At 57.8% G+C, this 26,200-nt stretch overlaps 2 protein-coding genes across 2 annotated transcripts; one reads left to right on the top strand and one right to left on the bottom strand.

Annotated features, from left to right (window-relative positions):
- Positions 1 to 3,392: 3,392 nt before the first annotated feature.
- LOC311203432 (gamma-secretase subunit Aph-1b-like) lies at positions 3,393 to 8,925 on the top strand. Its single transcript, XM_084278129.1, has 7 exons — positions 3,393 to 3,578; positions 5,142 to 5,312; positions 6,802 to 6,875; positions 7,013 to 7,135; positions 7,489 to 7,616; positions 7,859 to 7,982; positions 8,214 to 8,925. The coding sequence occupies exons 1-7, from the start codon at positions 3,466 to 3,468 to the stop codon at positions 8,249 to 8,251; spliced, it is 771 nt and encodes a 256-aa protein (XP_084134255.1). The 5' UTR covers positions 3,393 to 3,465; the 3' UTR covers positions 8,252 to 8,925.
- Positions 8,926 to 9,775: 850 nt separating this feature from the next.
- Positions 9,776 to 25,943, bottom strand: CA9 (carbonic anhydrase 9). Its single transcript, XM_084278014.1, has 12 exons — positions 25,761 to 25,943; positions 18,309 to 18,338; positions 16,906 to 17,076; positions 14,608 to 14,750; positions 13,764 to 13,856; positions 13,452 to 13,518; positions 13,006 to 13,163; positions 12,765 to 12,906; positions 10,646 to 10,669; positions 10,451 to 10,480; positions 10,216 to 10,309; positions 9,776 to 10,062 (listed from the first exon to the last, which is right to left on the bottom strand). Exons 1-12 carry the CDS (start codon positions 25,885 to 25,887, stop codon positions 9,999 to 10,001), a joined length of 1,143 nt encoding a protein of 380 aa, XP_084134140.1. The 5' UTR covers positions 25,888 to 25,943; the 3' UTR covers positions 9,776 to 9,998.
- Between the last annotated feature and the right edge of the window lie 257 nt (positions 25,944 to 26,200).

Here is a 26,200-nt window from a genome sequence, read left to right as displayed (position 1 = left end):
TTCTCCACGGAACCTGCTTCACAGTTCATGTGGCTACCTGAGGACACGTACAAGCGCGTGACTGTGTGTGCACACAGTTACTGGGGTCTTCTCCAGGCCTCGGGTTACCCACTTACCCTGGGTACTAGTTGCATTTTCTACTGCTAGGCAGTTGTGGTTTTACCCCAGCTGAGAGCTGAGCACCACACAGTAGTTTGTTCTTTAAAAGTGTGAGGCGGGGGGGGGGAGGTGGAATGTTGGGGGAGTGAGAGAGTGAAGGGAAAGGGGGGAAAAAAAAACCAATACCAAAGAACCAAAACCTCACGGGCTGGGATAAATGTAGTTCACTAGAATAGCAGAAAGACAGATATAAGCGATGATAACAGGCCTTTACAGCAAAACACATGAAACTGGTGCTAAACAATGAAGTTTCTCACTGAACCACACAACTCAGGCCATGCAGCTCAGAGCTGTCCCAAAACACTGCACTGGCCCCAGAACTGCGCCAGTTTGGGTCACCCATCCTGGCTGTGTCCCCTCCTTTCTCATTAGTAGGGAAATGTGAACAACTGAAAAAGTCTTTGATTGCTTGGCTACAACTAGAAACATCAGGGTGTTATCAGTGCTCTCATCCTGATTCCCAAACACAGCATTCCATCCACTATTAGAAAATAAATTAACTCCATCCTAGCCAAAACCAGGACATCGGTGAATGCCTGCCTGGGGGACAGCTGTATAAACTAGCAAATATTAATGCAGCAGGCAGCCACTTCCCAAACCCTTCAGGAAGCTTGCTGCTGGCTTGCTGTGTTTTCTCCACCAGAAAGAGAAGAGCAGCAGGATGTGCCTCATCGCTGTCACCAAAATGGCCTGGATTCCCCGGGGATGCCCAAAGTCATGCTCTGGGCCTGCCCTTCAGTCCAGGCCCCTCGTGATGTGCGCCAGTCCCAGCTGTCCCACGGTACCTGGCGGATGTCCCTCCAAAAGCCAAGCCTCACACTGGCAGGAAACATCATTCACGCTGACCCCTCGCTGAGCTGGGCCATCGCCCCAGCGAGCAGCCAGCGGGGATCGCTTTCATTATCTGCTTTCCTTCATTAGCAGCGAGTCTCAGCCCCGGAAAGGAGAGGGGTGATACTGTGTCTCTCTCTTTCCTGCCCAGCTGCTGCCAGACTCCTGCCCTACCCCTGGCCCTGCACCTCTGGTCTGTGGTTCAGAGACTTTGTCCTACAGGGAGAAGGACCCCCCACCCCCCACCCCCCCCTTGGTTCTCTGCCTGGCTGTGAGACCTGCCAGGATTCATCGCCTCCCTCCCTGGGGAAGGACAGCATGGTGTCCTGCACTGAGGGCTGGATGGGGCTTCTCCTTGGGTCCCACTTGCTTTTCCCCAGCACCCCAACTAAGTCATTCCACCGTCTGGCCAAAGGGCCTTCCAGGCCGGGGCTGTCTGGCTTCAAAAGGAACAAGAGTGCAAAACCACCTCCCCTGCGGGAGCCGTCACCCAGCACTTGCAAACAAGCCTGCCCTGCGCCTCTATCGCTGGGTGGGTCCCCTGCCTCTGGGCACCCTTCACCTTCCTGCTGGGACAAAGAGCCCTTTCACACCCAGTGTTCCTCCCCATTAGCTGCGGCCGCCTCCTGGTTTGGACCAGTCCATTTAACTGTTCACAGGCCGCGGGAAGGGCCTTTCCTTCCCTCCGAACCCTCTGTGGTTTGGCAGAGAGATCGCGGCTGCTGATCCTGGGTGATGCTCTGCCCTGATTACGTGAGTCTTTCTTTCCTGGATTAGCAACACTTTGCATTTTCCCCATCCTCCCACCCACCCCCTTCACCACATGGCCCTGCAGGCACACTCAGGCCAGGGGAAGCTCTGGGAGGCCGGGGCACTGCAGACCTGCTGGGAGGGAAGCTCAACCTTGGAGGCACGTCTGGCCGCACGCATCACACAGGCCCATGCTGAGGACTGCAGCGTCTGTACCCTCCTCCCTCCCCCTGAACCTCGCCCGTTGAATTTCAACCTTTGGATTTGTTTGTCTTGGCCTGACAGTCCAAAGCTCTCCCTGAAGAGCTTTCAGCCCTGGCCTGGGCTGCCACCCCATTGACAAACCACGGCATGAACCTCCGGCAGCCTTTCACCTCCGCTCTCTTCTCCAGTTTTCCCATAGCTCTTGTGCCTCATCTCCAAATGCTGCCTGTTCAAGGAGCCACACGCTGGTGGGGAAGAACCACACAAAGAGCATGGCAGGGACTTTTTGATGAGACACTTTTACCCATGTGCACCACCCCCACCACCTCCCCCCCGCATTTAGAGGGGGGAAGAGCAGTGCTGCTCCTGTTACTGTCCAAATCAGTATTCCTGATCCCAGCAGAGGACGAGGCGGCTGGAGGAAGACACAGATGCCCATAACGACACAGCACTGTCTTGCTTCTGTACAAGTACTCTCTGCACGCAGCAAGCAGCACACTGCACCCCACATCAGGGCTTTGCTGCCCGCGCTGCGAGAGCGGGGTGTGCAGAACAGGAGTGTGTGTCCCACACTCCACACGCTTGGGGACTGTGGGGGGGGGGCAGGGAGCAGTGCTGGAGCCCCCCAGCAGCAATGCAGGCCCTGGGGGTGACAGGCTGCAGGGGATGCCAGGGACAGCCAGCAGTGCTGGAGCACTCCTGCAGTAGGGCAGGCCTGGGGGGGGGGGGGGCGGGGCTGACAGGCAGCAGGGGACTCCAGGACCACCAGCAGTGCTGGAGACCCCTGCAGCAGGGCAGTCCTGGGGGGGTGACAGGCAGCAGGAGATGCCAGGGACAGCCAGCAGTGCTGGAGCCCCCCTGCAGCAGGGCAGGCCTGGGGGTGTGACAGGCAGCGGGGGACCCTCGGGACCACCAGCAGTACTGGAATCCCCCTGAAGCAGGGCAAGCCTGGGGGGGGGGCTGACAGGCAGCGGGGGACCCCAGGGATGACCAGCACGGCGCATTCAACCCCCCGCACCCCCGGCCGACACCGGCCCTGGGCGCAGCACGAAGCCACCTCCGCGGGCGACCCTCTGAGGACACCGGCCACAGGGGCCCCGGCACAGCACCGGGTCCCACCCCGCAGGCTGTGCCCCCCCGGCGTGGGGAGCACCCACCCGCCACAGGACCGGCGACCCCCTCCCGACCCCCCCCCCCAGCGCGGGCGGTGGAGACCCCTCCCCGCCCCCAGGGGCCACAGCCCCGCCCCCACACAGCGTGACCGCGCCCCGCACGGGCGACAGTCCCGCCCACAGCGGCTAAAACCCCTCCCCAGCCGCCATAGCCCCGCCCTCACGCCCCAGCCCCGCCCCATACGCCCCAGCCCCGCCCCTCACCCGGGCTCCGGCTTCCGGCGGCGGCGGCGCGCGCAGGCAGCGCGTGACGTCATCCATCCCCGGAAGGGCGGGGGAAGGGGAAGGGGCCGCCGGGCCGGGCCGGGCCGTTCGGAGCAGCCGGGTCCCGTCCCCCGGTCCCGCCGCCATGACGCTCGCCGTCTTCTTCGGGTGCACCTTCATCGCCTTCGGGCCGGCGCTCGGCCTCTTCCTCTTCACCATCGCCCGCGACCCGCTCCGCATCATCATCCTCATCGCCGGGTCAGTCACCGGCACCGGGGCGGGGGGAGGCACCGCGGTGCCGGTGTGGGCGTGGCGCCGGCATCGGCATCGGCACTGGTGTGGTACCGGCGGGGGTACCGGTGCCGGAGTGGGCGTGGGGGGTGTGATGGGGATATGGGGGTGTGATGGGGGTATGGGGGTGTAATGGGTGTGTGGGGGGGCGTGATGGGGGTGTGTGGGGGGTGATGGGGGACATGGGGGGTGTGATGGGATATGGGGGTGTGATGGGGATATGGGGTGTGATGGGGGTATGGGGGTGTGATGGGTGTGTGTGTGGGGGTGATGGGGGGGTGTGATGGGGCTGATGGGGGGCGTGGGGGGTGTGATGTGATATGGGGGTGTGATGGGGATATGGGGGTGTGATGGGATATGGGGGTGTGATGGGACATGGGGGTGTGATGGGGGTGTGTGGGGGGTGATGGGGGGCGTGGGGGGTTTGATGGGATATGGGGTGTGATGGGATATGGGGGTGTGATGGGATATGGGGGTGTGATGGGTGCGTGTGTGTGGGGGTGATGGGGGGGTGTGATGGGGCTGATGGGGGGGGGTGGGGGGTGTGGTGGGGGTGTGTGAGGTGCCGGTATCCGTGCCGGTGCTCCTTGTGGTACGGGGTGCTGGTAGCAGTGCCAGTTCCTGGTACCAGTATGGGCCCAGCACAGGTATGACTGGAACGCGAGTGGTGCAGCCGCAGGCACAGTGGGACCGGTGCCGGTAGGGGTGTGACGGGGGCACTGGAGTGGGACGGGGGCAGCGGGACCAGTACTGGTACTGACGCTGTGGCTGCGTGCCAGGGTACCAGTGCTGCCGCTCCTGCTGGTGCAGCCACGGTGCCTTAGGGACACCAGTACTCGTGCTGGTGGTCGGGGTCATGGCAGGAGCACCAGTACTGGTGCTCATACCCTGGTGAGTGTGACAGGTCCACCAGTGTCCATTCTTCTACTGGTACCATAGCAGGCACAGCAGGGGCCTGGTACCGGTACCAGTGTGGGCACAACAGGGGCACTGGTACTTGTGCTGGTGCCATTCTTTGCACAGCAGGGGCACCAGTGCTGATGCGATACTGGTACCATTGTGGTCACTGCATGACACGGGTGCGGTAGGGAGAACACCAGTGCCAGCAATGGCATGGGGCTGATGGAGCTGGAACCAGTACCAGTGCAGGGGTGCCAATGGCACTGGTGTCTGCACTGATGCCAGTACTGCTATGGGATCAGCAGGGTATGGTAGTGGAACTGGTACCGGCATCGGTATGAGCTTGGTGCTGGTACTGGTGTGGGCACAATGGGGGCACTGGTGCCAGTTCTGGTTACCAGTGGAGGAAGAGTGCAGGCCCAGCAGCAGTACTGGTACAGGCAGCGCCTGCCTGTGCTGGGACCAGAATATGCTGGTGCTGGCAGGAGGGTGGCAAGGCCGGGGTACTGCTGCCTGTGCCGGTACCACCAGAGGGGTGTGGGCATAGTGCCGATGGCATGGGCATGGCACCGGTACTGGCACTGGTCCCAGCTCAGCACCAGTCCCAGCGGGATGCTGTCTCTTTTTCAGGGCTTTCTTCTGGCTGGTGTCACTGCTGCTCTCCTCCCTCATCTGGTTTATTGCGGTTAAAGCCAGCGACCCCCACGATGAGCCGCTGCAGAAGGGGCTCTTGATATTTGGGGTGATGTTCTCTGTGTTGCTGCAGGAGGCATTCCGATTCCTCTACTATAAGCTCCTCAGGTAAGGGCATCTCCCACCCTGCCCCAGCACTGCTGAGTGGTCCTCCCAGCGATGGCAGGTGCCAGATTTCAGCGGGGAGCTCCTGGGCTGGGGGGGATGCTAAGTGGGGCACCAAGCCCCCTTGTTCCTTGTTGGGAGTGTGCAGGTGGTACTGTATCAGTCAGTTTTAGGTGGTGGAGCAGAACAGCCCTAAGGTCTGGAGGAACCAGGGCTGAGGTGGCTGGTAGCATTTCCCTGTGTTGGGGGCAGGAAGGCTGTGGGTTTGGGCTGCGACAGGACGTGTCTCCTCCTCTCTGCTGTGGTGACTAGAGTCAGTGGTGCTCCTGCAGCTTAGTGGGATGCTGGCAGGACACCAGGCACCAGGAAATTCCTGCCTTGCTATGTGGGGAGCAGAGGAAGGATAGGGATCTGCCCCCGCCTCCTGGCATGTCTTGGTCCTTTCCCAGGGATGGTTTTGTGGGAGCAGGGACAGTCTGAAGGTGGTTTTGGGTCTCTCTGGGGTGGCACATCACTGCCAGCCTCATGCTCAGTGCCCTAGCCAGCCTGGGGCAAAATCTCGGCGCAGCCTCAGCAGCTCCTGGCCTCTCTGATGTTGTGGGGGCTTCTGCTGCCTGCCAGTTGAGCACAGGCAGCGCCCTGTCCTGCACTTGGACAGAGAGACACTGAGCTGGGGCTGGGCAGAGGGGCAAGGGGGGGTGATGCAGGTGGGGTTGGCATCTCCTGTACACCCCAGCCTTCCCAGCTGGCTGGGTGCTGGGGGAAGGCAGGGAGGGGGGGCTGGGTACGCAGGCTTGCCCTGCTTCCTGAGGCAGGGCACTGCCAGCGGCAGGCAGGCAGCAGAGAGCAGAGATCCATGGAGTGGGCTCTCTGCTCCTCAGCGTCCCCTTTGCCCTGTGGATCTCCGAGCGCTGCTGTTCTCCCCTGGCTGTGGAGCTGCTGGCATCCTAGGCACCCACCACACCTCTAGATGAGAAAAATCACACAGCCTTGCTGCCCCCAGTTTCTCTTCCCCAGAGAATTTTTCTTGCCCTTTGGGTTCTTCCCTGCACCCCCCTCTGTTTTGGGGTTGGGTATTTTTCCCAATACCTAAGAGTATAACCACGGAGATCAGGCACACCCCTGGCACACCCCTCCCTGGCACACACACCCCTCCCACTCCTGCACTGGGGCTGGTTTCCATGTGAGGGTGCTGCTTGCCTTGTACTTGCTGGGCTGTTCTGGCTGGCCCTGCTCTGTGGGGCTGGGCTGACACTCTGTTTCCTCTCTGGAAAACCTTTTGTGTGGCTTTCTGTGGTTTCCAGGCACGTGGTTTGTCTGGTGGTTCAGGGCGGTCAGGCGGATGCTCTGGGCGGCGGGTGGTGCGGCTCGGTGATGGGGAGGTTACCCAGGAGGGTGGGGGGGGTGTGCAGAGTGACACCCCATCCCGCCTGCTCCATGCCTTGGGAAGTGGGCGGGCTGTGCCAGGCTCCAGCATGCTCTCACCCCACAGGAAGGCCATCGAGGGGCTGGTGGCCCTCAGCGAGGATGGCTGCTCCCCCATCTCCATCCAGCAAATGGCGTATGGTGAGTGCCGCGCAGAGCAGGGCGGCCTGTTTCGGGGGCTGGGCACGGTGCTGGGGGTGGGGAGAGAGATGTCCCATGCCAGAGCTGGCTGGGGGTGCCTGAGGGGGGCTTGTGCCTGAGGGTGTTTGTCCCGGCAGTGGCTGGTGTGGGCTTCGGACTCATGAGTGGCGCCTTCTCCATGATCAATCTCCTGGCAGACGCCTTAGGGCCGGGCACTGTGGGCATCCATGGGGACTCACAGCTCTATTTCCTGACCTCAGGTGAGCGACCAGCACCCTTCACTCATGTCTCTGCCCTGCCACACAGGTGGCAGACCTGGTGGGGGGGGTGGGGAGCGGGCTGGAGTCTCTCCTCGGTGCTGCATCCTGTACCCACCTGAGCCCCTTACAGTCCCTGGTCACCTATGTCTGTGCCAAACCCTTCCTTCTGTCCCCTCTGACTGCCCTGCTCCTCTCCCCCATTCCTCCCCCTCTTGCAGTGTGCCCCAGAATCTCCCAGTCTGGCCCAGTAGTTCCCCTACTCCCCTCTCTTGGCTCCTTTCTGTCCCTCCCCACCTGTAAGCCAGATCAGGGCAGGTGGTGCCGTGGTGACACCCTTCTGATGATCCCTGCAGCTTTTATGACCATGGTGCTGATTTTCCTTCACACCTTCTGGGGGATCCTCTTCTTTCATGGCTGTGAGCATCGGCACTGGTGGGAGATCATGGCAGTCGTTGTCATGCACCTTGCTGTTTCGGGGTCGGTGAGTAACTGGGAGGAATGCTCTGTGGTGGGACCTATATTTGGGGATGGCACTGGTCCCTGTGCAGGGTCAGGAGAAGAGCCCTGGGGACTAGTGATGCACTTGTGTTTGGGGTACTTTCATCTGGCCCATCACAAACCAAAGTCTAGAGCTGGTGTCGCAGGAGAGTGGCAGCGATGCTGCCACCCACCCTGTCCCTGCCCTCTTCTGCCTGCTCACTCCTCTCCTGCCTCTCTCCCCAGACGTTTTGCAACCCCCTGTATGTGGGCAGTCTGGTGCCCTCCTACCTGCTGATGGCCACTGCTGCTGCCTGGGCTTACGTGCTCTCAGGGGGATCTGCCCAGAACCTGCGGCGCTTCCTGCTCTGTAAGTCCTGCTCCATGACAGGGATGAGGGACCTTATAGGTCCCTCTAGGAACCAGAGCAAACTCTGGGAGGGCGAAGAAGGTGCCCCAAGGGCTGGAACAAGGGTGTCATCCCCTGGCTGCCAGACTGGCGACACTGGGTTTTGGGGCTGCAGTTGCCTCTCTTGGGGGAAGTGGATGGGATAAGGAGGCTGGTGAAAACTGACCTTCCATCCCCTCTGTGTTCCTGCAGGTCTACGGAGCGGAGCCAGCCCCCAGCTCGGATCCTGAAGCCCCAGAAGGTGTTCCTGTCCCTAGCCACCCCTGCCCTTCCTTCCATCCTGGTGGCAAGAGTAGCCATCACCTGCTCCGCAATATGTCTTATCCTGGACTTTGGGACCCCTGCCAGCCCTGGGCGTGCAGGCACTGGGAGTCAGCTGTGGCAGCCAGCCAGAGCCCCTGGAGGACAGCTCTGTTTGGGGGAACCTGGCTTTGCTGACCCCACTGTGAGCAAAGCCCCAGTTAGCCTGCTCAAAGGATGCTAACTTGGACTGCCAGAGGCCTGAGCCCAAAGAAACTCATCGCTTCTCCCCCTGCCGCAGAAGATACACCGTCCCCTGTGCCAAGGGGGGGGTCCTGCATCGCCCCCTCGCCCCAGGGTGGAGGAAAGTGACTGACCCCTGTGGCCCTGCTTGCTTCTCACCCCCTTTGCCCAGCCTTGCTGCCCTGGGTGCTGCAGCCCCATCCCTGGCCTGGCAGTAGCTGTAGTGAGCTGCCACCCTGGTGCAGGGAGGCACGGTGCTGGGGGGCCCAAGGGGACTGACAGCACCCAGGGCGGGAGGGGATGGGGAAAAGATGGTACCCAAAGGGCCCAGGGGATACGGAGGGTGGTGGAATGCTGAGGAGGTACAGCCTTGCAGCTGGTGCTGGCTCAGCTTGGAGAGAGGGGGTGCATGGGGCCATTCCTGGGGATCACTGCCCCCTCCTGCACTTGGGAGGGGGATTTTCAGGCCCTCATGCACCACAGAGGTGGGAGGGAGAAGCGCATTGGGTTCAGGGCTGATAATGCCGTTTTATCCACAGCAGGCTTTTGTACCAATAAACAGAAATACCAGAGAGATGTGGGGCTGTGTGGGGCCAGGGGTGCTGCCTTTGTGGGGAGGGTGCAGGGAGCACCCTGCAGCAGACCTGGCACTGGCTTGCGCTGGGATGAGAGGGTCAGGGAGTTGCAGACCCCAGGTGACTGGAAGTCTTGCTCCTCTAGGCTCCTCCTAACTGACAGAGTCCAGCTTTTCTGCTTTGGGGTGGAGGCTGCCAGGGCTGAGGAGGCACATGTTCCTCTCTCCTCCTGAACCTACCCGACTCCTCTTGGTTTTGGTCTGGCAGTAGAGCTCCCTGGGGCTTTGCTGCAGCTGCACTGGAGCTACCAGGAAAAGTGGGAGGCAGCTGGAATCTGGGACCACTCCAGCTACAGTGGAGCTGGGGGGGAGCTAGGTGGGAGCTGACCAGGAGGGAAGTGGTGGCTCAGCCACCTTTAGCTCTGCCTTTCTCCAGCCCCACTGAGCTGTGGCTGTTTTTCCAACACTGCACAAATAATAGGAGGAAGAAGTCCCAGAGCGATGGAGGGCAGGGCTGGGCTGTGCAAGGAGCTCGGTGGTGCTTGCTCTGGAGCTCTGCCCGGGGTACAGAGGCTGATGCTGTCTCAGCTGGTCAGGAAGGGGTCCCTGCACACCCCTCTCAGTTGTGTGTCTGGCTCCACAGTGCCCTTTTCTGCCCCCCAGCTTCACACAAGGACAGCTGAGAGGGCTGACACCCTGGAGGTTTTCAGGTTTTTACTATTTTTTCTTTTTAAATACATTTTTACCTTTTTTTGTAACAAAAATATCTGTTGGTGCCAGATGCTGCCCCAGGCAAACAGTCTGTGTGGACAGCCCGGGCAGCTGAGGGATGCTGGAGCACTGGCACTCCGGGGTGGGAGTGGGGGGGAGTCGGGGTGGCAAGCTGACCAGCTGGTGGGCCTTCCACAGAGGCACAGGGCTCATGCAGTGTTCTCAGTGGTGGCTGCCGTGTAGATTACCTTGGACTTGGTTGGGGAGTCCAGCCTGGTGAGGGAGGAAGGGGCAGTGTTAAACAGGGAGGTTAACTCATTTTTACTGCCCCAAAAACCACTTGTAAGCCACTTTCTCCTGCCCCATTCCCATGCTGCCTGCCCAGGCCACCTGCCCAGGCCCCTCTTGCAGTTCCCCATCACTCACCGTGTGTTCTGGCTGCGGTGCTTGTAGATGTACAGCAGGAAGGCCAGTGCTGTGACAGCAAAGAGCACCCCGAAAAGCACAGCCAGCACATCCCCTGCAAGCCAAGCACAAGCATGTTACAACGGGGATGGTCCTGGCTGCCACCTTCTGAGGAAGAAGAGGCAAGGCTGGAGCACTCCAGTAGCCTGAAGGCTGAGGGGAGGTGAAGGCAGCAGCTGCAGCTGAGCATCCTTACCTGCGTGAAATGAAGAGCTGGAGTGTCCTTCTGCAGAGGAGACAAAAAAATGAGAAGAGCCAGCTACATGGATGCCATGGCAAACCCATGGCAGCTGCCCACTGTCCAGCTCAGCACATGGCTGCAATGACCCCCTTCCCAGGGGGGAGCACTCCCCAGATCCCTTCCCCTCCTTCAGGCCAGCCCCTTGCTTACCTGCTGCTGGAGAGCCATCGCTACCTGGAAGAGAGAGAGAGCACAGTCAAGAGGTTGCTGTAGGTGTCTGGGGAGGGAAGGGCATGCAGGGCTGTAGGCTGTGCTAGCAGAGCAGGGCTGCCTGCAAGACTCCCCATCACCCATGAGCAAGCAGGAGAGTGCTGCCTGCAGAGCCCCAGCAGCTCGTGGCATCTTGCTACAGGAAACCTAGCCCCAGCATCCCACCAGAGGCATTTGAGGGAAGGAAGGATCCTGAACCACAGCCCACACAAAACCCTCATGGAGCCCAGCCAGAAGCATCACTGCTGCCACCACCTGGGAAGCAGGCAGGCAGGGTGCTGAGCACTGCAGCACCCCATGATGGCACTAAACCCCACAGGAGACTCACCAGAGAGGGGTACAGGGTGATCCCAGCAAGGCAGGGACCTTGGGGACTGTTACCTGCAGTGAGATGGTGAACAGCTGCCCAGGAGAAGGCAGCCACCGTTGTCAGCTGGGCCCCCCACAAACAGGGATGGCTCAGTGGCCCTGCGTGCTGGGTGAAAGCTGTGCTGGGCAAATATTTACCCAGTGTGACATCACGGCTTTTAAGCAGCTGCATTATCATCTGTACATGGCTCGGGTATCGTGCACAGAGTGGCACTATCTGCAGGCTGTATCCAGCTGCGTGCCTGCTGCGGGGAAGCAGCCGCCTTCACCCAGCACCCCGGGGCAGGAGCCGCTCTCCTGAACTGGGGGTGACTGGGGTAAGATCAACAAGCGTGGGCACGGGAGGTGCAGCTGCAAGCAAAGCAAGACGTGACCCCACAGCACTCCCTCTTGGCACTCAGCAGCTCCAGGCCTAAACCAAGCACTTATCAGCACTGACGTGGGGAGAAAACCCCAACAACCCCCAACATGCAAGGCAGGGAACCAGTAACCTCATCTAGGAGTAGTGGGACGGTGCCCTGGCACTCCAGGTACACGGGCTTTGCTGCTTTGCTAAAGTGGGGGTTGTTGGATAGAAATAGCAAATAAAGAAGGGGGGGGAGGGGGGGAGAAGTGAGCTGGGCAATTCCCCCCTCAGCCTTGGTGGCTGGAGGCTTTGGAACAGTTCTGCAAGAAAGTGCTAAAGAGAAAGGCTTGGAGGTAAATGGAAAATATGATAAAGTATCTAACAGGTTTACCAAAGATAGAGCATGCCAGCCTAACCCGATATACTTCTTTGATAAGTGATATTCCAGACAAAGAAAATGCGGTAGATTTTATCTCTCCCGACTTCAGTGAAGCATTTGATGCAGTGCCACATGGGAAACTGCTGGCCAGGCTGAAGCCCACAGCCATTACAAGCCTGCAGCCATTGGTGAGGCAGCTGCAGGTGGGAAGGGGAAGGGAAGTGCCTTGCACCGCAGTGTGTGGTTACAGCCCCAGGGCTGGGGACCAGCTATTAGTCACCTTGACACAAGGTGTAGGAAACGCCATCAAAGCAGAAAAGGAACAGGATGTTGGACAGAAAAACCCCGGTGACCTCAAAAAAGCAGCAACAGGCAAGAACTCAGCGATGCAGAGCGATAGTCACGCCTGGGGGTTAACAGGAATTTCTACTGGAAACCACCAATGCAGGAGAGGCCTTTGAGGACAGACTGAGGACGGGCTAACAGGGATGCCTCAGGTGTGGCTGGCTGCACAGCCACACTGGCAGAGCACAGCCTTCAGCAGGGGTTCCCTGTGCTGCCCTTCCCACAGAGTTTGGCAGCGGGGTGCTCCCTGCAAGCCTGTGCCTCTGCAGCTCCTACTCAGCTTAGCTCTTGCATCTGGGATGAAGCGGCTAGTTGGGATGCAAGGACCTGGCTGCTTGCCCTCGACCATGCATCCCTTATTCCTGCTACTGTTACTTCTGCAAGACCAAGGATAAAACAGGGCACTGATGTTCCCTGGGCAGGGTGAGAGAAGGGCAGAAATGTTGAGGGGGACACAGAACCCCAAAACCTGTGCACCTCCCAATTCACCTCCCTGGCAGGGATAACCCATGCAAACACTGTACTTCTGGAAGAGCCATGAAGCCTTGACACCTGCTCCTTGCCCCATCTCTGCATCCCCACAGCTGGGCACAGCCTTGGCACGCTCATACGCTCCTCACCAGAAGGCATCTGCCTTGTCAAAGAGGGGGTGGTCGGGAAGCTTGCCAGCACCCGTCGCCCGTGCAGGTCCTGCACCAGCCGGTAGTTGTTCTGCAGAGGTTTGTTGTCATCATTTCTCAGGGTCATCACCAGCATTGCCATCTGGAAGGAGAAGGGGATAAGCAGAGCAGGGTGTATTGTCTTTGTGCAGGGGAGGGGGGCTGGGTGGGGCCCGGCACGGAGCTCGTTGCCCTGACAGACCTGGTCCCGGGAGAGCAGCATGGTTTGGTTGAAGACTGTCCACTTCACCGACTGGTAGCAGGGGGGAGTGGTCAGGGAGCCGTTGTAATGAAAGTAGAATTTCAGGTTGGCAGGCAGCAGACCTGCAATGTTGAATCCAGGCACCAAGACTTCCTCGCCTGGGAGAAGGAACACCACGGGGGTGAGACCAGACAGCAGGCAGGACCAGTGTGGAGATCGTGGGCAACCAGGCACTGCATATGCCCAGGTCCACCACTGCTGCCACTGGTGTGCTTGAGCTCGTGTGAGCAGAGGGCACTTTGGAGAGCTGTATCTGTGCAAGCTGTGCAACACTCCCCTTCTCACACACATACAGCAAACGCCTGCTGCAGCCTCTCTCTACTGTGCAGCACATTTCTCTGCAGGGCTGCAGCCCAAGACCAGCACCAGATGGGCCAGGGCCTTACCTTCTCCTTGGATTTTGTGCAGATGTTCAAGTATTTCCTGATAGTATGGATTCTCCCTTAGTCCAACCTGCAACACAAAGACCTCACAGTAATGACAAGGACAGGGGCCAGAGACCAGCCAGCAATGGCAGCATGATCCGGGAGGTATGGCTTCTCTCCCAGTGACCCCTTCCTCCTGTCAGGGCTGCTGTGCACTCTGGACTAACCTCCACTCCACCCCTTCCCAGGAACTTCTGCACCTTCACCCTCCTCCAAAACTGTGCCTGATACTGCCCGCCCCAGTCTCACCCAGGGCAGACCTATGGGACTCACCTCCAGGAAGGCTCCCAGTACAGCCAGGCCATCTGGGTGGACCATTGCCTCCTTTAAGCTTTCATACTTGGTGTTGTAGTGGACCACGTGGATCTAGAAGGGAAACATGCAATCCTGATGTAGGATGGGCACTTCCACGAGGTGCTTCCTCCCACAGGGCTCCAGCCTGCTGGAGCAAGGGCTGAGAGAGACATGGCTCATGGATGAGCACCCTTCCTAGGAGGGGAATATACTGCTGGGGCCTAAAAACATGCTGCTGCAAAGCTGTAAGTGAGAAGGTCTGCCTGCAGGAACTTGTCAGGTCAGGGACACTCTGCCATTGATACGGGGGGGTTTCCTCCAGAGCCAGGCTCCGTTTGAGGACATCAGCTAGAGAAGGAGAGATGAAACCAGATGGAAGCTGGCAGAACAGGAGGATGGTGTGTACAGAGTAAACAGCCCCCCCAGCTCCCAAAGCAGGCTGCTGACAGCCACCTGGGGAGCTGGCTCCTCCAGCCCAGGGACGGCCACAGCTCCTGCTCCATCAGGCTCTGACCAGGCTGCACCATTCACACACAGCCAGCCCCATCCCACCTCTGGGCAGAGCATCCCGGAGGGTGGCCTCCTCCTCATCTCTGTACCACAGGCAGCAGCATGAGCCTGGCTCAGCACCAAAGTGTGGACTCCTACACAAAACACTTGCTGCTGCAGAGCTGCCCAGGGAGCAGGGATCCTGGCCAGGGGTTACAGCATTCTTCCCTTGACAGCCGGGGCCATGAGTTAGAAGGAAGACAGCACTCCAGAGCCTTCCCTGCCCAGAACTGGGCCAGAGAAGGATGCATCCACCACCACAAGAGCTCTTTACCTCTGCAGCAAAGCGGTGCCCATTGACAGTGTGCTCTGAGCCAGGTGCTGACAGGGATCCCCAGTGCAGGTGTAGCTGCACAGCTCGGTACTGCTGGGCATAGCCACCAGTGATGGCCAGTGACTCAGGCAGCTGGAGTTGAACTGCAGAGGCAGAAGGAAGAGGTCAGTCAGTAAAACACAAAGCCCAGGCCAACCCACAGGTACACAGAGGAGATGTCTCGAGGGAAGGAGTCACCCTGGGCTTGTGGAAATTGGTCACAACAAACTTGCTTTCCATCATTCATAAGGCAAGTCAGTATCCAGAGCTGTGCCAGTCAGGCAGGGTTCAACTTATGACTTCAATTTGTAGGACACCCCAGTAAATACTTCAAAAGTAGGCGCTATAAAGATGCTGGGAAGTGAAGTATAAAGATGCTGGGAAATGAAAAGCCCCTCTGCAGAGATTCCCAGGTGCCAGCTCCAAGTCAAATGTTTTTCCAACAATTTTTTCAGTAAGTGAGAATATTATAAAGAGACCATGGACAAAACTGATGGAGAAAGATATTGCCAGAGTGGTGAGTACCTGTGAGAGCAGGGCAGCTGGGCAGAGTGAGCTGCTAGTGTCTGACAGCGCTGGAGCTGGTGGCACAGAATTAACTCTTTCTAAAGCATTCAGGTCTATAGTTTTGCCTCTTTGTATATGGTAAATACATACTTGGTTTTGCCTTACTTTAATGTGGTTTAGCCGGCTGTCTTGGACTCATGTGGCAATGTAGCAAATCTAGAATCTGGGTTGTTTGGACATGCACCAAAACCACCAGGGGCATCCCTGGGCCCTGAGAGAGGCTGCCCTATGCTCCTAAGCACCTTTACTCGCTTTTAATATCAACCCTTCTCCTTCCTTCTTCTCTATAGGTGAAGTGTCCCTTAGTTACGCTGCCAAGCTAGGGCACAGATTTGGATTAACCACGTAACAGGGCTGTGATGAGTCATTCATCCTCTCCCGTGTTCCCTGCCACTGGGTTCAGAGATATAAAACTCAAATATGGGAACTGGGACACTGCTCCCTCCCTGTGAATTTATCTGCTTTTACACGTCCCCTGTATATCTAAATAACTGCATTCATTCTAATAGCTACCTGAGTAATGTTCAGCTGTTTGAGAAAGCTTATACAGCATGTACACTTTGTGTTACAAAAAAATGAGTAACTGTACAAATATCTTACTGGACTTGCAACTTTTTATTTATTTATGGCTTTTCATAAAGAACACTGGTAGTTGCCAGAAGAAAAAAAAAAAAGGGCATCTTATAAGGATGTGAGAAACTACTTTCTAACCCCCTCTGCCCCCCCCACTGAAAATGCTCCAACTGCTTTCCTAAACACCAAGCAACACCAGATGCCAGGGTGTCTAAAATAGCAACTACTGAGCTCAACTAGTTTTAACTCTGCAGGCATGCTAGGGCAGGAGGCCATAATATAAAGGTTTGTGCATGCACTGTGGGTCTGATCTGGCCATGCACAGTGAGTCTGGTCTGCTGGGTTTGCTGTACACACAGATCAGCTCCATCTCACTAGCTACCAGGGCAAGGAGGTGCCTTATCCCACCACCTTTTCTTAGCCTGTGGACTGGTAGACACCAGTGTGAACAAAATACTCAGCTTTCTCCCAGAAAAAGGTGGCAGGAACCAAACCCACCATTCCCAGTTGTGGGGTGGTGAGCAGGGAGATGTGTTTTTCTTCCTTATCTGGCACAGCAAGACTTACACTAGAATAATGTGAATAAGCTGTGTCCATACTTCCCAAAAACACATTTTAAAATTGGAGAAGGGAAACAAAAGGACCTGTAAAAAATTCTGAAGACCTTGGTATCACATTCTGAAGCACAGGTTTAAAGAAACTGGCCAATGTTGTGTCTTTCCAGTCGGTAAGAGACTGAGAAGATTGAGAAGTCACATGAGAGGCTGACTAGTCCTTTGAAAGCAAAATGAAGAGGAGAAACATGTGGCTGCAATCCTGCATTAGAAATACCAGGGATGCACTTTTAAAGGAAACATGGGTTTTAACATACTCCCAGAGCCAAAGGCAGCGAGTGGAGAGTTCACCATCCCCTGGTTTCTCCCCTCCAGCCAGGAAGGCACATGGATCTGCAAAGGCTCAACAGCCTGATGCTGCCCTTTTTGCCTTGAAGGCAGCATGGTTGCAGCCTTGCAGAGAACCCTCTTCCCAGAGCCCCAGGGGAAGGTCAGAGAAGCCTGCTCCATCCTGGAGAAGGTGTGCAGGCTCTGCTTGTGAGCCAGCCTCTGCCTTTGCACTCACCTGTGTGACCGTTGTTCCTCAGCTTGAGCTTCTCACTGGCAGGCAGGCTGTAGCCAGAGAGCTGGATTGGCCGCAGCTGGGGGCTGAAGATGGTATTGGCCACGTCAATGTTGATGGGTGACTGCATAGTGCCTCCACAGTCCGGGTAGTCCACACTCCAGTGGTCCCGGTCTGGTGTAAGGAGGAAGGGAGAGAGTCAGTGAGACCACCCAGGCAGTGAGCCCACCAGAAAGGAGGTCTGTTGGGTGGTGGGCAAGGGGATGGGCACTGGCCAGGGAATAAGCCCTGCATGTAAGGCTAGTTTCCATCAAGTTAACTCGGGAGCAGCTCCGTGCCACCATGTGACTGCACGCAGCTGTATCAGGAAAGGTCTCAGAGCATGGTGAGCTGCCAGGAAAGTCTATTTTTGGGGTGTTTGGGAAGAGTGTGAGAAGATCATTTACAAGTGGACTTGGCAAGCCAAGGGGCTGCTGCTCTGCAGCTCATCACATGCTTGCTGCCCTGCACAGCCTGGCTTGTGGCCGGTACTGAACGACCACTTTGCCCATGCTGCTACTCAGGTGAGGTACCAGAGTGCTGCTGGGATCACATGAACTCTCAGACACAGGTCAGATGGGTTCCTGGCTGTTAGCTGCACCAGTACAGCCCTGCAGAGGCCTGCTCACATGGCTGGGGTGGCTGCTTAAACTGCCACCTCTTCTCAGTGCCATAGCCGGAATGACCAGAGCTGATGCCCCAGAAGCCTCCCTTTGCACTGCAGGAGGCTGCTTCCAGCACAGCTTGTGCTGTCCCCAGCCCAGCCCCTCTCCCCTGTAAAGATGGAGCTGGGCATTAGCAGGTCCAAGTCAGCCCCTGGTCCTCAGTAGAGTGATGCTGCTGAGGCCTGGCCTACCTCTTCAGCTGGAAGGGGTGCAATTTTTGCTAGCACTGTCCATCGCAGGTACTGTGGAGAAGCTCTCCAGACCATGATGGGAGGGCAGGGCTAGGCAGGATGGGGAAGGTGGATGACCGAGGTGAGGACTCAAGCTAATCCCTGGTCAGGTCAAAGTCCCAGCATGGGCTGCAAGTCCCAATTGGAGAGGCCAGACTATTTCACTACTTGGCACCCATCAGGGGAGCTCCTGTTCAGGGAAAATCCCTGCCCCAGGGGCATCCCCCAACACCCAGGGGGCTGGGGAAAACCTTGTAGGATTTGCTGTTTCCTGTTCAAATCTGAGCAAGTCCTGGCTCTTCAACCCATCCATGCCCTGGTTCAGGTACTGCTGAAGTGTTGAGGTCAGGAAGGAGGGAAGGGCAAGCCATGGAGTGCACACAGGAGTTCTCTAATTATTAACCATGGCTGGCTCAGGCCCACGGTCTGCCAAGTGGTAGGAAGAAAGCAGGAGTAACTGCTGGGTATTTACCTTCATAGCTCCAATGACTGTGGCCAGGACCTTGGGAAAAAAAAAAAACACAAAACAGAAAAAAACCCACATGAATGGAAGGGAAAGGTTGGCAGTAAACACACCTCTACCAGGCAGTGCTCCCAGCCCTGGCAGCAGGTCTCTGGGCTTCTATTACCCTCAACCCCCCTCCCTTCCACCACTCCCCCACTCCTCCGCCTGCCTCAGCGAGGGGGGATGCTGTCAAAGGGCACTGCTTCCTTTGAGCAGGGCCAGTGCTCCTGATAAGTGTCAGCCAGAGGGAAGGAAAACCCCAGGGTTTGACACTTTGCTATCATCCTTATGATACAAAAATGAGAGATACTGGCTTCCCCCACAGAACAGCTGTACCAGCACTCTTCCAGCTACTTTGGAGCAGCCAAAACCTCCCACTGTCCCAAGCCAAAGCATGTAAGGAGGGAGGTCTGCAGGCTCCCTGGTTGAGCTATGTAATCAAGAGCAGCCAGGGAAGCAGCTGTCCTGGTGTCACTCCTGTGATGCTGAAGTGCTGGAAGAGGTGTTGGAAACAGTTTGGGCAGCAAGCTGCATTGCACTGCACAGATGCCCTCCTCCCAGCAGGGAAAGCCACCTTAGGACTTCACAGCAAGAAAGCACCAAACCTTGTCTTCCTCGACAGCAACTGCACCTTGCTATGGGGGCAGACAGCCACATGGAAACACGCCAGACCTAACAGATAGCTTCTGTCCCAACAGCCCTCTGCCTCAACTTACCCAAACACCAAATTCCCACACAGAGCTGCATGATGGTCCTACCATGGACAAACCCTTTCCTTAAGAAAAGCAGGGGAAGGACGGGGAAGCCCATGTCACCTATGAGGCACACAGCAGCCATAGCAGGGCTGGCAGGATGTGCCCTGGTGTGCCCTGAGCCTCCCACAGCTGTGAGTATCCCCAGTGTGAAGACCTGGAGGGAGCAAAGTCCTCCTGGGACAGGTCCTGTGGGTATAACAGGGCTCCACGCACCAGTCCTCACACGATCCTTCTCCTCCAGAGATGCCAGCAAAGCCTGGGCTCCTGTCATGTCACTGGAACTGGCTTTCAAGGTGCCCCAGAGCCTTTTCTAAGATGCTGCCAGCCAAACACCTTGGCTATCACCAGCCTTTCTGCATCCAACCAACTCCAGGCAAAGAGGTGCAGAGCTGGAATTTGCCCTAAACAGAGAAGCGCAGCCTATAAGAGTTACACCCCTGCCCTGACCAGCATGACAGGGAACTCATGGGCTTCTCCTCCATGTCCTTACCAGCATGCTTGTCATTGTGGGCAGGCTGCTGGCACATCCCAGCCCATGCGGGCAGGAGCGGAGGGTGCCAAGCTGGGACAGGCTCAGAGTGAAGGGGTGCACAGGCCCAGCACAAGCCCAGCATCTACCTCAATTCGGTCAGCTCCCCAGGGTGCAAGGACAAGAAGGAGTGTTTAGCAGGTGCAGTTCGGCCCTGCTACTGTCTCTGTCCTTTGCTAGGGTCAAATGCTGGGCAGCCTGGCCAGGGTGCAGGCGAGGCTCAGCAGGCCCTGCCTCCAGTCCCCGGCCCTGCTGCCGACAGCAGCTATTGACAGCCACACGCTATTAATAGGAGCAGATTCCAGCTCACGGGTGAGAAAGGAAGAGACACGCTTTCCCAGGCCCGAATGTCCTGTGCAAGGCCCCACGCGCAGCGGGATCCTTCCCTCCTCTCAGCAAGGATCTAGACATGGGCACTGTTTGGGGCCTTTGGTGCAGCTGCTGCCCTGGAGAGTGGGTGGCCACAGCAAAACCCAGCTGGGAAGAGCTGGAGGGTCCTTAAGGAGCACCAGGAGCTGCAGAGATGGGACCAGCACTCAGTGGTCCCTCCAGCATCTTCAGTGACTCATCTCTGCAGCACTTCTGATGCTCAGGAGCCACTTGCCCAGGGCACTCCCAAAGGCATGTGAAGAAGGCAGCAGCAAGCAGAGGGCTGGGCAAGCCATGGCTGCCTGTGTCAGGCAGAAACATCTGTGCCTGGGGACAGGCTGCAGTGCCCTCTCCATTCCTGCTTGCGTGGCACTGCCCTGGAATGCAGCAAGCTGAGATTCATACTGCCCATTGTGCTCACACAAAGGTTGCGTGATGCCCAGACACTATACACTAAAATCCAGAGTACATGACGCTCCTCTGGAAACACGCTGTGTCTTCCCTGACCCTGTCCATACTTCCCCTGCCCTGTCTATCATCTGCATGAGGTGTTCATGGCTCATACATGAGAAATATGTTTGCTGAACACACCAGTACTCAAAGGAGACCTACAGGAAGGCTGCAAAAGGACTGCCTGTAAGGGCATAGAGTGATAGAACGAGGGGTAATGGTTTTAAACTAGATCAGGGCAAGTTTAGATTAGACATTAGGAAGCTCTCTGCTCTGAGGGTGGTGAGACACTGGAACAGGTTGCCCAGAACACTGGTGGAGGCCCCATTCCTGAAGACGAATGTTCAAGGTCAGGCTTGATGAAGCTCTGAGCAACATGATCTAGTTAGAGGTGTCCCTGCTCACTACAGGGGATTGAACTACATGGCCTTTAAAGGTTCCTTCCTGCCTAATGCAGTCTGGGATCCTATGCTGTTTGTGGGATTCCCTTCCCGCAGCATAAGTATGCCTATGAGCATGGGGAGCTCCCCTGAAGGGCACTGAATTTGGGGCAGTCATGGCACTGGTAAGGTACAGCAGCCCAGGGCTGGCACACAATGCCTTTGCTGCACATGCCTCAACCAGCACAGCCTGTCCTGGCACCCTGCTTTCTGCTCACCTCCAGGGACTCTGCCTTGACAGAAAGCAGCTCAACAACTCAGCATCGTATCGTAGATTGAGCAACAGCACCATGCTAGCACCTGCCCTGCTGTGTCAGCAGCGTGTCACCTACCCCAGACTCCCACATCACCCCACGCCTGTCTCTTCCCAGAGCCAAGGGGCCTCCAGACCCTCCTCCCAGTCTCCCACTGGCTCAGCTCAGCAGCTCTGAACACCCCAAAAGCTGCAGCTATACCTTGGAGTCTGACTGATCCATCCCAACAGAGACTTCCCTGGGGGTGCCTTAGCACCCAAGCCAAGAGCCATGAGCACCTATCCATGTACTGAAGCCACCTGAGCTGTTTCCCCATTCCGTGGATCTGGGTGCAGCTACAGCACAGACAGGCCACCCACTTGGGGAGACATCTCACAAGCCCAGTTGTGCAGGGTTGGGGCCCCTTGGCATGTGCACCAAGGACTGTAAAAGACCATCGAAGTGAGCCCGGCACGGATACTGGGTTGGGCTCTCAGCATCTGCCCTGTCCTTAGCATGGCTCAGAGGAGCCCTGCAGTACTCCGGTCCCTTCCACGTGGTGGCATTCGCAATCTCACAGCACTTTGCCATGAACATTAACCCACTGCCCTGCCCAAATGTCAATTTGCATAATTTCATCCTGCCTCCCACGCTCCCCGTCGAAGCACGTCTTCTCTCTCCGAAAGCTGCGTGGTGCCAGGTCTCTTCTGCTGAACTGCTGCCACACACCACAACAGACACGGCTGCACCTTAGCGGTGGGGGCTGCACCTCTCTGCACTCCCTGCCCTACATCTGAGCACTCGCAGCCCCAGTAGGGACTGCAAAGGGCTACTAAAATTGTGGGGGAGACAACCTTGCTGCTGTGATGAGCACGTGGCAGGTAACATGCATGAAGGAGGCACTTTGCAAGGGGTCCCAGCAGGAAAACGTAGCCGGGCACCAAGCAGAGCTGCCTGCAGGCAAAAAAAAGCCTCCATGTTACAGCCATGCAGAGCCCCTCACGTCCAGCTGAGGGCTAAACACCACCCCCTTTCCCCCAACAGCTTGTAATCCAGCCCCGTTTCCCCCTTTCACTCGCTCCCCCTTTCATGCTTCCCCCCCCTCCTGCTCACTCCCTCTCGGCCCTCCCATTTTGGGATACTGGCGGTGCCGCAAGCGCCAGCTCCCTTCCCTCCTTGACATCCAACACCATCCAACAACATTTTCCCGCTGAGTTCAGGCAGACGCTGCCATTACCAGCGTGCTGCTCGGCATGTCTTGCAGCCTGGGAGGAAGGGTAGGAAGCAGCTTTCGGCGGGGTGAGGAGCCAGCACAAACGTGGGCCACGGCTCATCACGTGTAGGAGAAGGACCAATGCAGCAGGCTGCTCCCAGGAGATCTCCCCACAGGCACAGACCATGCACCCAAAAGGCTTGGGATGATTTGCACAGTGCAAGAGGCACCCCTTGGCAGAGCTAGGCAACAAGGAAGGAGACCAGGGGGCTCTGCACAGTATGTCTGTCCCCTCCACCCTCAGCTATTCCCATCTGAGAGCGTACACAGACTGAATCTGTTGCAGACACCACTGAAATGTGTGCCATTCACAGCATGGATACTGCCTGGCAGTGAGACAGCCATGGGCGCTGCCTGCTTGTTTTGAACTCCAGCAGAAGTTTGATGGCTTGTGTGTGGCAGGCAGGGCAGTGGCATCACTTCTAGCATGGACATCCTGCTCTCTTATCAGCTGGGCACATGATGCCCTCTGCTCAGCCACAGGGCGTGCTGGGATCCTGCCAGAGCCTCCTCTCTCCCAGGGGACCCAGCCTTGAACCAAAGCCCTATGAGATGAAGCCAGTTCACAGAGAATGCCAGGGCAGGGCCACTTTGAAATGCCCCTCAGCAAGAAGATGACTTCAGATCAATCAGGCTGTGTGGGGGGACCAGTGGAGCTCATGTCCCAGAGAAGAGGGAAAGCAGTGTGTTATTCCCGATGCTTAGTGAGCGAGCAGAGATGGACAGAGCACAGGTCCCAAAACAGGGACCAGGCACAGCAGTTAGGTGCCAGCCTACAAAACACATCCAAGCATCACATCCCTCAAAAGCAACAACCTGATCACAGTACCCAGGCTGTGCCACAGTGCTCATGCTGCCCACAGCCAGCTCCCCAGGCCAGTCTATGGCATGCATGGCACAGGCACAGGCCCTGGGCAGTGGGGTGCACAACCTGAGCACCCTTCTGCCAAGCCCCATGAGGAGCCTCTGTATGAGAGGGCTGTGCCATTCCAGCCCTACCTCTGCCAGCGCAGCCCTGGTTTCTCCATCTGGACACGCACCCCTTGCAGCACCCATGTCCTTTCAGCCCAGGACACCAGCCCATGCAGGCACCCATCCTTCCCAAGCCCAGCTGCATTAAAGCCCCTTTGTGTTTATAAACTCTGACCCACTGCAAACCTTCGGGATCAGCCTTTAATCTGCCACTGGTAGTACAGGTCACTGCAAGGATTGTTCTTTGTGCTTCTGGGGGAGTACTGTTTGGGCTAGCTCACTCAAGAGGCCCAAGGTTTTGGGAGGAGGAAAACGTAGGGCAGGCTTTACTGCAGGACATATCCCTACTCCCAGTGAAACAAACTGCCCCAGCAGCTGCCAGAGAGAAACTATGGCAGCACACTGCAGAGAAAGGGCCATCCCAGCAAAAGGTATAAACATGGGGAAATCCCAGGGGACAGATCAGTGCTTGGAGCTGGAGAACAAGGTGAGTAAGGGATATGAGAAATAGGCTCAGCTGGAGGAAAAGGGCATGGGGAATGATCAAGAAGAGAACATGGAGAGCAGGACAGGTCTTAACAGGACGGAGAGAGGAAACAGGCTGCAGAGAGAAAGGGAGTTAAAAGTGTCTTTAGGAAACAGTAACACAAGACTCAGGTCTCAGGGCAAGGCAGAGGGTCCTCAGGGGGCAAGCCCTTGGCTTGTACTGAATGCCCAGGACAGGGGTCACCAGGCCTACTGCATGCATGAATCTCAAGAAGAGGGAACCAGCATATCACCAGGCAGGAGTGTAGAGACACACAGCTTCTAGGACCTGGCAGGAGCCTTGGTGGGTCCCAGCTGAAACCCACTCCCTCACAGAGCTCCAGCCAGACATTAATACTCTAACACAAGTACAGCTTGGGCCAGACTGCCTATTGCTTACCTACCATCTTGTTACCTCCCATCCCTCACCTCTTTTCCTATCTCTATCCTGGTCTCTCCACTTACCCATCCCAAACCCCACTCTGTGCCCAGACGCTTGCTGCCAGCACACCCCATCGGTATGCTGAATGCCTGACACCCTCCCACCCTGTGGCCTGGGTTACTTCATCTCTGTGGCAAGGACCATCTGCATCCCCATCTCCGTCCAGAGCTCAGCCCAGTAAGAGCAGCTCTCGTAAGAAACGTGATTCACTGCAATAACAAAAGCAGCTCCTGGCACCAAACAATTGCCAGTCCGTACCACAGGGCAGCCGTCCCGGCACAGGTCAGGCAACTCCTTACTGGAGGCAAAACCAAGGACACACTATGAGGCTAAACCCAGGAAACAAACCCGCAGGCAAAGCTGGGACACGGAGTGTAGCCAACGACAGGAATGTCCCGGTGCCGCGCTCAGCCCCAAGCGAACAAATGCATGGCACTGCCCCAAAATCCCTGCTGAGCACTGGCAGGGCCACAGTCCCCAGTCAGAAAAGGGACCAAGACCAAAGACCCAGGACTTTTTCCCCAAAAGAGTAACCCTGAAATTTGAAAGCCCCCGAGTTGCTAGCAGGATGGCTCTTGAGGTAGGTGGGCACAAAAGACCATCCACCCCTGAGCTTCAGCAAGTCGCCCATTGCCAGCTCTGGGGCAGACCCCCACCAAATCTGCAGCGGAGCCAGACCCCAGCCACACTGGTCTGTAGGGGGACGACATGGATGCAGGACCAGGCACGCAGACTCCATCAGGGAGAGACCACGCTGCAGGACAAAGGGGACCAGCTGCCGTCCCAATATGCCGGGGTCTGGGCTGGCCCTTCCAGGTGGTTCTAGCAAGCCACTACTCACTACACCTCCGATCAGCTGTGAGCCCCCGGTCTGGTGGGAGACGGGCTTAGTGAGGAAAATGGGCTGCATGCAAGGCGGAGGCTGCCGGCATTTGGGCAGGGGTCGGGCTGCACAGGAGTTGGCGGGAGCAGGGACAAAGGCAGGGACGTGCTGGGAGGGGGTAGCTCCCTCAGCTGGGCGAGCTCGGGGAACCAGAGCTCTGCAGAGGGACCCCACACTAGGGCACACTTGGGCCCCTAACAGGGGGGCAACCGGACACACAGCAGCTCCCCCCATGCCAAGCAAGGGGTGAGCTCCCCAGCATTGAGGGCACCCCTCCCCCCAAAACATTAGGCATCCCAAACCCAGCACCCAATCTCACCCCACGAGAGCCCCGTGCATCACGGATCCCGAACGCAGCCGGAGGAACCCCGTGCATCAGAGCACCCCAAGCATCAGGAACCCCAAACCCAGTATTGGGGTTCATCCATCAGGGTGCCTGGCCACCCCAAACCCAGCACCGGGGTGCTCCATGTCTCAGCGTGCCCCGCGCGCAGGGGACCCCAAACTCGGCAGCGGGGTACCCCGTGCATCAGGGAACCCCCGCTCACCTTTCTCCCGGGAGTGCGGGGGCTCTTCGCCGCCGTGCTCTTCTTCTTGGTCGTGCTCGCTGCTGGCAGCGGCGTGCCCCAGGGCGGCCAGGGCCAGGAGGGAGACCCGCAGCGCGGCGCGGATCATCTCCGGCAAGTGTGCGGGTGCGGGACGGCCGGCGGCGGCTCCGTGCCTGCCTGAGCGCCCGGCCGCGCGTACGTGAGAGCGGGCGGGAAGGAGGCGGTGGCTCTGACTCAACGCCGCCGTTACCTTTTATAGAGGCTGGAGGCAAAGTCTGCCGCCGCCCGGCCCGGCACGGCCCGGCCAGGTGAGCCGCCCGACGCGGGACTCGAACCTGCGATAGTACCGGGGGCTGTTCCTACCCCACCTCAGCCCCCCCCAGGAACGTGCCTGGAGTCCCTCAGCGGCGGGGGGAGGCCCGTCGGCTCCTCGGCCCCCT

The sequence above is a fragment of the Gallinula chloropus genome (genome assembly GCF_964237585.1).
Source record: "Gallinula chloropus genome assembly, chromosome: Z".
Lineage (NCBI taxonomy): Eukaryota > Metazoa > Chordata > Aves > Gruiformes > Rallidae > Gallinula > Gallinula chloropus.
Note: the sequence above shows the minus strand (reverse complement) of the source record. Positions and strands in the feature narration are given on the sequence as shown.

Coding starts and splice junctions, on each gene's coding strand:
- LOC311203432 (XM_084278129.1), top strand. CDS start 3,466: ATGACGCTCGCCGTCTTCTTCGGGTGCACCTTCATCGCCTTCGGGCCG. Junction 5,313..6,801: donor CTCTACTATAAGCTCCTCAG/GTAAGGGCATCT, acceptor CTCACCCCACAG/GAAGGCCATCGAGGGGCTGG. Junction 7,617..7,858: donor ACCTTGCTGTTTCGGGGTCG/GTGAGTAACTGG, acceptor CTCTCTCCCCAG/ACGTTTTGCAACCCCCTGTA.
- CA9 (XM_084278014.1), bottom strand. CDS start 25,887: ATGATCCGCGCCGCGCTGCGGGTCTCCCTCCTGGCCCTGGCCGCCCTG. Junction 17,077..18,308: donor CAGTCATTGGAGCTATGAAG/GTAAATACCCAG, acceptor TCCTTACACCAG/ACCGGGACCACTGGAGTGTG. Junction 14,751..16,905: donor GAGGAACAACGGTCACACAG/GTGAGTGCAAAG, acceptor CTGCCTCTGCAG/TTCAACTCCAGCTGCCTGAG.